We start from the raw sequence: 11,645 nt of genomic DNA, 5'->3' as shown, positions 1-11,645 counted from the left end.
TTTTGTCATTTAAGATCAAAGTCATTTTTTTTTTTTCATTTCACACATGGAGTGACTTAATACGCTCAAGTTATATTTTCAGCCACTTAACTAACGTGACAGTATTTTACTATTGTTTAAATCATCTATCTCACTTGAATAAAAAGAATCATCTATTTCATTAACGAATCCAAAACTAAAAAGTTCGATAATAATGTTAAGACTTTTTATAATATCTCAAAATGGAAAGAGTGTTATATAAATAGAAAGGGAAGAATGGATTATTATAGTTAGATTTAGATGACATTAGGATCTCATTTAATAACATTAGTAGAACTGTTTAAACATGAGAATTGAGAAGGAAGTTGTTGCGGACAAGACAAAAATCCCACGCCCAGCATATACATCCTCCTGAATAAGCTAAAAATTGCTTCTTGAACTTCAACCTTTTTGGAAGAACAAAGTCAATGTAAAGGTGCCCACTAGAATTTGTCCAAACAAGAGACCACAATCTATCCAAGTGTATGGTCGTTGTGGTTAAACTCGAGACTTGCATAATTTCTCTAATTACAAGCATGAACTGTTAAGAACTCTATTTCCATCACATCATTACATTATATCTTATCTCCTAATATATAAGCCATAAGTCATTTACTCTAGAGCCTTCATGAATGAGCAAGTGCATACTACCAAAAATATCACCAAACATAATTCCAAACAAAATAGGCCTAGAATCATCTCCTTCAAATCCTATATAAACTAACTATAGTAGAACATTCTTACCATCCAAAGTTGTCAACTGCCTTCAACTTCCCAAAAGTGCAAGTATATAATTCACTAACACAAAAGCCTAAGCTGTAAGGGAAAGAAAATGTCACCTGCCCTTTCTTTGTCTGCCTCTCAATTTCCCTTATGCAAATCCCAAGACTTTCCTAAGGATACTCACAATCCTAAAATCTCCAATAAAGAAAAATCCCCATGTCAGAAAACGCATTCAGACACCAGAATAAACAGGAGGAAGTTGTTAAGTACTAGTGGTTTGAGCCTTGTAGCAGGGACTTTGTCTAAGCCAGCAAGAGCTGAGACTGAAGCACCAGTTGAAGCGACTTCAAGTAGAATGTCATATTCAAGATTCTTGGAGTACTTGAATCAAGGTGCTGTCAAGAAAGTTGACTTGTTTGAGAATACTGCTGTTGCTGAGATATTCAATCCAGCTCTTAACAAAGTCCAGAGAGTTAAAGTTCAGTTCCCAGGATTGCCACCAGAATTGGTGAGAAAACTTAGAGACAAGGATGTAGATTTTGATGCTCATCTCCCTGAGATGAGGGTCATTGGACCCCTTCTTGATTTACTTGGGAATTTAGCTTTTCCCTTGATATTACTCAGCTCTTTGCTGTTGAGAAGCTCTTCTTTAAATACCCCTGGAGGGCCAAACTTGCCTTTTGGATTAGGAAGGTATGCTGCAATAGAAATTCTATAAACATGATCAAGATTGAACATATGGTTGTGTTTGGTCTGAAGGAAAATGTTTTCTTGAAAAATGAGCACGTTGCTTGATTATTTTCTGAGTGTTTGGCACGTAAGCAAAATAATATTGTTCCAAGTGCATTTATATGTAATCTAGAAAAACACTAAGGGGGTGGGATGGGGATTGGGAATTTGGGGATGGCGGGGGTGGGATGGTTAGGAGTGGGGGTTAGAGGCTGTTGGGGCTGGGTAGAAGACAATGAGCTTGGAAGGTCACTTATAAAATTTGTTTTCCCTATAGGAATTTGTTTTCTCGGAGAATTTGTTTTGACCATTCAAATAAGAAAATTGGAAACCATCTTCCCGAAAATGTTTTCTTCCATACCAAGCACACCGTATGTTTAATGAATTGATCTTCATAACTATTAACAAGTATCAACTACGTACTTGTTTGTGAACAATGCAGGAGCAAAGCCAAATTCCAGATGGAACCAAATACAGGAGTAACATTTGATGACGTGGCTGGAGTTGATGAAGCAAAACAAGATTTTCAAGAAATTGTTGAATTCTTGAAGACCCCAGAAAAGTTTGCTGCAGTTGGGGCAAATATACCAAAGGGAGTGCTCTTAGTAGGGCCACCAGGGACAGGGAAGACATTGCTAGCTAAGGCGATCGCCGGAGAAGCAGGGGTGCCATTCTTTTCTCTATCTGGTTCAGAGTTCATTGAGATGTTTGTTGGTGTAGGAGCTTCTAGAGTTAGGGACTTGTTCAACAAGGCGAAACAAAATTCGCCTTGCATAATCTTTATTGATGAAATTGATGCTGTTGGAAGGCAGAGAGGAACTGGTATTGGTGGAGGAAATGATGAAAGAGAACAGACTCTTAACCAACTTCTCACTGAATTGGATGGTTTTACGGGAAATACTGGAGTCATTGTCATTGCTGCTACTAATAGGCCTGAAATTCTTGATCAAGCTTTGCTTAGACCTGGAAGGTTTGATAGACAGGTAAGAAATGAGTTTTCACAAAAATTTGAAGCAAAAAGATTACAGTTTCTAGGATAGACTTCACTAATATTGATGTTACATTTATGTTGTAATTCACTAGGTAAGTGTTGGACTTCCTGATATAAGAGGAAGGGAAGAAATATTGAAGGTTCACAGTAACAACAAGAAGCTTGATAAAGACGTGTCTCTAAGTGTTATTGCAATGAGAACACCAGGATTCAGTGGTGCTGATCTTGCAAACCTTATGAATGAAGCTGCCATTCTAGCTGGAAGGAGAGGAAAAGATAAGATTACCTCGAAAGAGATAGATGATTCCATCGATAGAATTGTTGCTGGTATGGAAGGAACAAAGATGACAGATGGAAAGAATAAGATTTTAGTAGCATACCATGAAGTTGGACATGCTGTCAGCGCGTAAGTTAACAATCATTAAAATTGTTTTCATCAAAATTGGACTACTTTTCAGGAAGCAAATAAAGGGAGTAGTTTGCTGTTTATTTGTTTTTTCAGTTTGTTATTTGTAATCAAAAGACAAAGTACTAATAGTGAGTTCTTGTGCTTGTAGGACATTGACCCCGGGCCATGATGCAGTACAAAAAGTCACATTGATCCCAAGAGGGCAAGCTCGCGGTCTTACATGGTTCATTCCTGGTGAAGATCCAACCTTAGTCTCTAAGAAGCAACTTTTTGCTAGAATAGTGGGAGGCTTAGGAGGTAGAGCAGCAGAGGAAATAATTTTTGGTGAACCAGAGATCACTACTGGTGCAGCAGCAGACTTGCAACAAATAACTCAAATAGCAAAACAGGTATTTACTTAACACATTTTCTCGTCGCACCAAATAAAAGAACATAGTTGAATGCTCACAAGTATTAACTTTTCAATGTTTCTGTATCCTGAGCAGATGGTGACAATGTTTGGGATGTCTGAGATAGGACCATGGGCGTTAATGGATCCAGCATCACAAAGTGGCGATTTGGTGATGAGAATGCTAGCGAGGAATCAAATGTCGGAGAAACTAGCAGAAGACATAGATGCATCTGTAAGGCACATAATTGAAAGAGCATATGAAATTGCCAAGAGCCACATAAGGAATAACAGAGAGGCAATCGATAAATTAGTAGACTTGCTGCTAGAAAGGGAGACTCTTACAGGAGATGAGTTCAGAGCGATACTCTCGGAATTTACTAATATCCCATCAGATAACATAAAGAGTAAACCAATTAGAGAACTGATTGAGGCCTAAGCAACGTTACTTCCAATGTACAGCTGCAGAAACTAAATACTTTCGCCAGATTTTACGTGTATAATATAGCGCAGATAGTAACATCAATGTAATATAATATTCATTTACTTTCTGTGCAAAGATCTATCCTTTCCAATAAAAACATTTTAGTTTGCCACACACCAAATGGACACTTCAACGGTGACTACTTAGGAACCAAAAGAGAGTACGTACGTTACTTAACACTAAGAAATAAATGGAAAAGAGGAAAGAAAGTCTTAAAATAATGAGAGCAACTGCATAATTGCACCAAAATCATGCTACTATAAGTTCCAACTGATAAAATCTTTTCACAAAATAAAGCTTCTATAACAAATATACGTAGATAACGAATTAACAATATACACGGCGATCATCTTTTTTTTTTTTTTTTTTTTTTTTATTCTGAAAGTGCAAAGGCAAAGATGGAAAGAACCTCATCTCATATAGATTGGAACAGTTATTGGATGATTTAGATTCCTGGTGCAGACCATATCCAAGTTTGGACCTTTTCTTTTATAGGAATGCAATATAACGATTCCAAAAGGAAAATGGAGAAGGGTATACTTCTAGCAACTAAAATGCTCTAATTATGGTATTTGATAGTTGATATTGTTAAGAGGAAAATATTTTACACCAGAACAGCTTAATATTATTATTGGTTTAAGTCATTTTCCACTGGAATCTTGGTAATATTCACTTTTTACTTGAGTAAAAATTACTTATAATCTTTGCTAGTTACAATTATAATCGATCATTCATAACCTCCCTCAGCTCCACCCTCGCCCTTCATTTATACTATTTACTAAGGTTTAACTCAAGCAAATTAGTTTAAAAAAATTCAAGAGTATGCTGAACTGCTGTCTATTTGGATTAGTTTTCTAGACAATATGTTTGAACAAATATACCCATATGTGGCTTCCACCATATCAGCCAAACCACAGCAATTTTCCTGTGATTTTTTGAAGGGCATGTTTGCGAGGAAAGACAAACTCTAAGCCTTAATTTACCCCGTGAGTAAAGATTTTGGAACCAGAACAGAGTATGTAGTCTACAGATGACCAACCAAGAATTCAGAAAAGAAAACTAAACGTATTAAAAAAGAAGAACGAAGTCTTGATATAACAAGAACAGTTGCTCAGTTGCACCAAAACAATCTTTTGCCGATCATTTCATAAATCAAACTACAAAAACTTAGATTAACATATACACAGCCTTTTCCCTATGTCATATGATAGGGAAAATTATTGGATGATGAGACGCCTAGTGCAAAGGGTACAGTAATATCTGCGTTTAGTCTTGAAATAAAGAGGGAGAAAGCAGAATCTCCACTGGCTCTCCACATCCAAGGCTTGAACCATCCCTCCACAGTAAGGACAAGCCCCTGGAGCTGCTTGTCTTTGTAACACCCTCTCATCTTCATCACATACAAACACCAAACACATCTTCAGCTTATTCTTTGTATACCTTCCCTTCTCTCTGATTCAAGATTAGCAGCAAACCTTTTTTTTCTTTTTTCTTTTTTTCTTCTTCTTTTTAATGGGTGTCTATTGACTTGCAGGTTGACAATAAAGTAGCTTAGATCACTAGGAAGTAACAAAGATATGGCAGAACAGAACACCAGAATAGAGCCACAAAGGTGGGGTTGTCGGATTAAGACAAAGGAGACATATATATTCACAAAAAATATATGGGAATCTGGAAAAAGCTAAGTAGTAATATCTAGAAGGAAGGGACTCGAGAATAAAACGTGTTGACGTATTCAATCTTTTATTTATGCTTCTGGATAGCATTCGCTTTTCCTATTTGTCCTTCCAACAGTAAAGAAACAACATAATTATCAATCCAACAAAAACAAATAATAATAAATAAAGTTTATACAGAAATAAGGTAAGGTTGGCTTTTCTTTAATATCTTTTCTTCTTTCTTCAATGCTTATTTTTCAGCTTTAAGTAACATAGATTTGTTGGGGTCTGTAATATTATCCTTCAATCCATAGTTAACCATTTAATGAGAATGGATAAAATACAATGAAATTTAAGAAGTATATATGCTAGTCATTGCAAATAAAAAAATAAAAAAATAAAAAAAAGGAGGGGGGGAGAGGGTGGGGGGTGCGGCCTTTCTGTGCTTGTATATTTTAGGGGCACATTAAGTCAGCATAGCATTCCTGTTCAAATTGATCTGACATGATTTAAAACAATTGTAGCACTAGATATATACACCAACAGTTTCAGTGTAAATGTGACCATACTAACAGATTTACACTGACAATACTAACAGAATAAGAGAGAATGATAAACACCTACTAGTCTAGAAGGGAGTTCAAGAACTTAAGAAACTATCGACCCTAGCGTTAGCATTCCTAGACAGAAACTTCATGCAAATGGGTGGATTCACTCCTGCCAAAGCCAGAACTGAACTGGGTAAGGTCCATATCCCATCACCACAAATCAGACCAGAAGCCACGGCAGGGCCAAATGCATCAGCCTTGGCCTTGTTAATCTTTGTCCAAACAAACAATATCAAGCTACCGAGACACATATCAATAGCAAAGTAGGATCCAAGATAAAAGGGTATAGCCATAGCCATTGGGAGAGGAATGTACTTTGCCTTGTTCTTTCCTGCGAGATCTCTGATGCCATTGATTACAATTGCTCCTATGAAGAATACGTAGCACAGGGTGAGGCAGTTCTTCGGAAGAGCTGAGAAACCTTCAACTCCGATGATAGACATGTTACGATACACCAAGGCATAAGGGGCTGGGTATGCTGAACCTTGGGTACCTAAGTCAGGGAACGCCTTATAGAAGAGCCAAAATACACATGGCGAGATGACACAACCCATTGCTGTGCCAATAATCTGGCTTATGAACATGGACCTTGGAGAAGCTAAAGTCATGTAACCGGTTTTGAAGTCCTGCGTTAGGTCAGATGCAGTGGAGACTATGTTCATCATGACACCACATGCGGCTAGTCCAGCAAGAACCCCTCCATGAGAAAGCCCGGCCCATGCACCAATCGTAAAGATTGCCAGCTTTCCGTAGGTGGATGCCAAAGACCAGTCAGTTAGACCACAACCATAAGCATTACAGAAGGCTAATACCGGTGCAAAAATATAAATCACGATGATATGGTACCACTTAAGTTGAGGGAAAATGTGTGGAAGTGTTATAGTAGAGATGACGGCAATGCCAACATAACCAACTATGGAAACCCATGTTGGAATTTGATCCTTGAGGAAAAGCTCTGTTCGTCGCTGGTCATCAAAAGACATGGAAGGCTCTGTAGGAGCACCAACTGGCAGGACTGCTCCTTCATTTTTACTGCGAAATTGCAAATACAAACCATATAATGTTCGTCCAAATACCTTGCAGAAATTGTAGAGACCATCACCAAGGATCATGGCTATTGCTATGAAGACCTGCAAAAGAAGAGAAGTATGGAAAATATATCTTAAGAGTTAAAACTGTGCTTCATTTTGGTCTTTCTGCTTTAAACAAATAATGAGGAGATTACCTTATAGCCCTGCAAGCCATGAAGGCTGCTGGGACTCTGATCTGCAGGGAACCAATGACCCTTTCTTTCCTGAATCAGAGGCCACATTATACCCCAAGAAAGGATAGATCCAAGTAGCAAAGATATGTTGATTAGATAAGGACAAATCATCCCAACACCAACATATGTTGCTGAGAAGTCAAAGTAAAACCTGGTTGATTGGAAAAAAAAATTAGAATGTTAAATATAGGCAAAACAAAAGTTGAAAGGAGACATTGAGATGTTACTGAACCCCACACATCAACATATATCATCTCTTTCAATTGCGAAAGAGATGACTGGAACTGAACCTCTACCATGTAGGCAGTTTGGAATTAAAACCTACTTGTTCTCATATGCTTTGAGACCAAACGTGGGGAAGCTCGCAAATCCACAGTCATCCCCAGCAGTGAAAAACCATTGGAAGAAACCCCATACGAAGCTGAAGCTGAAGAACTTTGCCAGAGTTTTTACTTGTTTCCTGTAGTGATCAATTAGAAAGAGACGATAAAATTGTAAGCATTCTATCTGTAATGCTGAAAGAAATTACTGAAGTTGTGTAACTAGCTTACTTTGCTAGCTTAGCTCCTTGTGGCGTATGGAAACTATTGATCAGGTGAGCAGTTGCAGTGCCACTTGGATAAGTCAGTTTGAAGTCTACGATCATAATCTGAAACATAATTATCAAGTATAGTTTAGAAGAACAGAATTTAATTATAAAGAGAAGTAAAACTGATAACTCCATATCTTGAGAAAAGAAAATACCTTACGAAGAGGAACAACTGAGAAAAGGCCAAGAAAGCTAACAACGAAAAGAAACCCTATCATCCATCCCAAAGAAGGATTCTTAATATTAAATGCATTATTAGCTTCAGTTGACTGTTTGGCAGCAACTTCACTCATCGCAAACAGATAGCTTCCAAAACCTCCTGCTCACCCAAAGTAAAAAACAGAAGTTGAGTAAAAGAGTTATTGAACTTGAGATGCTTCTATTATTAACACCTTTTCAAATAAAGGTATGAATCATCCCGGATGAAGGGAAAATAAAAGGCAGTTGCTAACTCAATGAGCTAGTACTGTTGCGCGATAATGCAGGATTTATGAAGGTAAAAATTCCATTATAACAAAGTTGTGTGGAGGAACAAGGCTCAAAATTGGCGAAGTTAGGCGTTAGCACCCAAATAGAGTTAAAAGTCACACTTGTTCCTGTGTATTTGATACTTCAGTAGAGTTAAAATGAAAAGGAAGTCATCTTTCCAATCAAAGCTTCCTAATTTATTCTTCTAATAGCTATTCAATATGTTATATGTTATCACCTACTTAACAATTCCGTTTACCAATACTTTGCAATAAAATCAATTCTCATGAAAGCAAATCCAATGAACTCTATTTAAATAATGAATGTATCAACAGCTTGACTTACAGGTCAGACAAAACTTGATATACGTGGCAATGTTGAATTTTAAATGACATATTTCACGAATTTATTGACTTGATACAAATACTGAATGCAAAGTAAATATTTTTCCATGTTGATAGTCTGCACAATGGAAAAAGGAACAATGAAGCCTGAATACCCTAACAGTGATAATATTGTGGCTTCATCTGCAGATTTTGTATAGTGGACAATTGTGGAGAATGATAGCTTTCATAATTTCGTAAATTTAAATTACATACGTAGTGGAATCAATAACATAAAAGATAATGCAGCCAATCCGCTACAACGTGTTAAATAACATCAATAGTGTAGTATAAGTAAATTCAATAAAGTATTAGTACAATTTTTCTAAATTTGCGTAAGAGTGAAGTCAGCCTAACCCAAGAAGTCAAGTTAATGACACCCCCTTTTAACTAAGCATTAACGGGTTTGACTAGTAGATACGAGGCATCTAGAAAGCCATTTTCCAACTACTTAGATATTACTCCCTCCACTGAAAATTTGTTCTTTGTTAGTTTGATTCAACAAGAAAACTTAACTACTTTTAACTATATATATATATATATATATATAATCTCATGTAACTATCAAGAAAGCGACTAACAATAATAATTAGCACTTGTGTGGGAATTAATCTTTTAAGACCAAATACATGATGGCCACCTAAAGTTACTCAAATTTTCATTTAGACACCTCAACTAAGTTTGTTATCTATTATTAGACATCTAATGTATGCAAAATGTGTGCCTATTAACACCTCAAGTGAAATGCATGATTTACATACGTTTTTATTGGCAAAACACCAAATTAAAAAATGACACGTTGCCATCTCATTTTGAGTAAGAAAGACACGTATCTAAATGAAAAATTAGGGCAATTTGACATGCATCAATTAGGTGCATGTTTTAGTCTCACTAGAGATCTTTCCTCTTTATATATATATATATATTTTTTTTTATTTTTTTTTGAGGTTGTTTGGTTGGTGAACAAGTTATACTGAGATGATTCATTGGACTCAATATTGAATATGCAAATGTATATTATAAAATATGTGCCGGCGTTCAAGGATATAGTGTAATGATTAATAAAATGAGTTGAAAATTATGAAATCTCATAATCAAATGTAAGGCAAAAACACTGAAGATCATTTCCTCATTGGTTTGGCACACTGACCAGTACACAGATTATAAAAATAATTAAAAAAATAAAAATAAAAAGTGGTATTTATGACTATTCAAGAAACTAGAAATACACAAACCTTTGAGGCTAAACCAGGTGGGACCACCATTTCCAAAGGGCCCACACAACTTTTCAATCGTGCCATGGTGCAGCTGCTATCGTAGTCAACACTGTGGACCCCACACACAACCCACAAAGGCTTGAGCCCAAAAAGGGCCCATGAGAAATATCCGGTGGCCCAAATTAATGATTCAACATGCAAACTTTCTAGTTTCTTCCTAGTGCTTTTGGCTTTATCCCAAATCTTTAACTAACTGCCATATTAATGCATGGCTTCATATACAAAAAATTAGTACACTTTTAATCTCTAGAGTTTAGTTTAATTCTCCTTTAACCCCTACTACTTTTTTGTCACTACTGCTAGCTGGATTTCAGCAAGATCTAAAATATGGAAAGCACAATTATCTATCAGATCAAAGTATTACGAGTAATTAAACTGTAATAGAATAAATGCATGAAAAAACAATTGAAAACACTAATTCTTCTACGTATTCAGCTTAAATGTTTGATAAAATGATCCAATTTATGAGATACTTTTCACTTTTTCAGATTTAACTGCATGAACTTTGACCAACATTTAATAAGTATTTTTTCACCAAGTTTATATGATAAAAGTGGCAACTTACCGTACTCTCTAATTTTCAACTATCTTAAAATATTGAGTTAATCTGATACAATTTAGCTTTAAAGTTTAATCAAATTAACTCTCGAAAAGCAAAAAGTATCCGTAACTTGGGACAAAGGGAGTAATACTTACCGCTAAATGCAATGCCGGAAGTAGCAACAACACAGGTCTGAATAACGGTGTTTTCTTGACGAGTAAAAGGTTGTTTAAGAAACCCAGATTTCTCAAGAAGTCTAGTCCAAATCTTGACAAAAAAGAACCCCAAAAGTCCAGCAGATACATTGAGTGAAGGTATAATACCAGTTGTGAGACTCAGTTTCATGACAATGAAAGTGAATAGAATTCCCAATATGAAACTCACACAAAAAGCCCTCAATGTTAACTGTTTTTGCCATGGTGGCACTTCTTTTGACTCAAATATCCTTTCCACAGAAGCTTCTCCTCCTACTTCTTCTTCTCTTTCGGTGTCATTATTTTTCTTTCTGTTTCTACTCACACTGTTGGATCTATCCATGGCCAACAAGACAAAGAAAAAAAACTTTTTTGGATTTGTGGGGTTCTTTTTTTCTTTGTTTTCTTGAAGCTGAGATGGGTATTTGACAATATATTGATGACTGCTGTGGGATGTTTCAAATAAAACAGGGGACTTTTTTTCTCTGTTTTTTTCTTTATATTGAAGAAGTTGATCAGAAATAGGACACTATATTAGGATGTGTCAAATCAAAGGGGATATGGTAGTAGTCCTTATCAATTCCAAGTTCCGATTTGAACGCTTTATTGGGTAGAAAAGGAAGAAAAAATTGATTAGTGAATAATACAGTCTATAATACGGCTTTGCATTTGGTTGGTTAGCTAATTGGTTTTGGATACCAGCTTGCAGTTATTAATGAGCTTTACCTTCTTGGGTACTGATTAAAAAAATATATACGGAAAAGGTTCATAAATACCCTAACCTATTCAAAAAGGCTCATAAATACCCTCCTTCCACCTTTTGGTCTAAAAATATCCTTCCATTCACCTTTTAGGTCTAAAAATACTCTTAAGGTTTGTTTTTGGCTCAAATATACCCCTCAAACTAACAAGTTAAAATTA

The 11,645-nt window shown here is 36.1% G+C and overlaps 3 protein-coding genes across 3 annotated transcripts; 1 reads left to right on the top strand and 2 right to left on the bottom strand.

Annotated features, from left to right (window-relative positions):
* The first annotated feature begins 257 nt into the window (after window positions 1-257).
* On the top strand, window positions 258-3,809 carry LOC132038971 (ATP-dependent zinc metalloprotease FTSH 6, chloroplastic). Its single transcript, XM_059429484.1, has 5 exons — window positions 258-1,434; window positions 1,913-2,453; window positions 2,554-2,867; window positions 3,019-3,259; window positions 3,356-3,809. The coding sequence occupies exons 1-5, from the start codon at window positions 851-853 to the stop codon at window positions 3,695-3,697; spliced, it is 2,022 nt and encodes a 673-aa protein (XP_059285467.1). The 5' UTR covers window positions 258-850; the 3' UTR covers window positions 3,698-3,809.
* Window positions 3,810-4,810: 1,001 nt separating this feature from the next.
* On the bottom strand, window positions 4,811-5,336 carry LOC132038980 (uncharacterized). Its single transcript, XM_059429495.1, has one exon. It carries the CDS (start codon window positions 5,158-5,160, stop codon window positions 4,960-4,962), a length of 201 nt encoding a protein of 66 aa, XP_059285478.1. The 5' UTR covers window positions 5,161-5,336; the 3' UTR covers window positions 4,811-4,959.
* A 535-nt stretch (window positions 5,337-5,871) lies between these two features.
* On the bottom strand, window positions 5,872-11,369 carry LOC132038963 (probable metal-nicotianamine transporter YSL7). The gene is made up of 6 exons (XM_059429472.1): window positions 10,686-11,369; window positions 8,017-8,180; window positions 7,824-7,921; window positions 7,598-7,732; window positions 7,234-7,423; window positions 5,872-7,138 (listed from the first exon to the last, which is right to left on the bottom strand). Exons 1-6 carry the CDS (start codon window positions 11,065-11,067, stop codon window positions 6,041-6,043), a joined length of 2,067 nt encoding a protein of 688 aa, XP_059285455.1. The 5' UTR covers window positions 11,068-11,369; the 3' UTR covers window positions 5,872-6,040.
* Between the last annotated feature and the right edge of the window lie 276 nt (window positions 11,370-11,645).

Source organism: Lycium ferocissimum, chromosome 2, assembly GCF_029784015.1.
Source record: "Lycium ferocissimum isolate CSIRO_LF1 chromosome 2, AGI_CSIRO_Lferr_CH_V1, whole genome shotgun sequence".
NCBI lineage: Eukaryota > Viridiplantae > Streptophyta > Magnoliopsida > Solanales > Solanaceae > Lycium > Lycium ferocissimum.
This window is presented reverse-complemented; position numbering and strand designations above follow the sequence as displayed.

Excerpts from the sequence above, each read along its gene's own strand:
- LOC132038971 (XM_059429484.1), top strand. The coding sequence starts at position 851 with ATGTCACCTGCCCTTTCTTTGTCTGCCTCTCAATTTCCCTTATGCAAA. Across the intron at positions 2,868-3,018 it reads GTTGGACATGCTGTCAGCGC|GACATTGACCCCGGGCCATG; the intron begins GTAAGTTAACAA and ends TTGTGCTTGTAG. Across the intron at positions 3,260-3,355 it reads TAACTCAAATAGCAAAACAG|ATGGTGACAATGTTTGGGAT; the intron begins GTATTTACTTAA and ends TATCCTGAGCAG.
- LOC132038980 (XM_059429495.1), bottom strand. The coding sequence starts at position 5,160 with ATGTGTTTGGTGTTTGTATGTGATGAAGATGAGAGGGTGTTACAAAGA.
- LOC132038963 (XM_059429472.1), bottom strand. The coding sequence starts at position 11,067 with ATGGATAGATCCAACAGTGTGAGTAGAAACAGAAAGAAAAATAATGAC. Across the intron at positions 8,181-10,685 it reads TTCCGGCATTGCATTTAGCG|GAGGTTTTGGAAGCTATCTG; the intron begins GTAAGTATTACT and ends TTGGGTGAGCAG. Across the intron at positions 7,733-7,823 it reads CAAGGAGCTAAGCTAGCAAA|GAAACAAGTAAAAACTCTGG; the intron begins GTAAGCTAGTTA and ends TGATCACTACAG.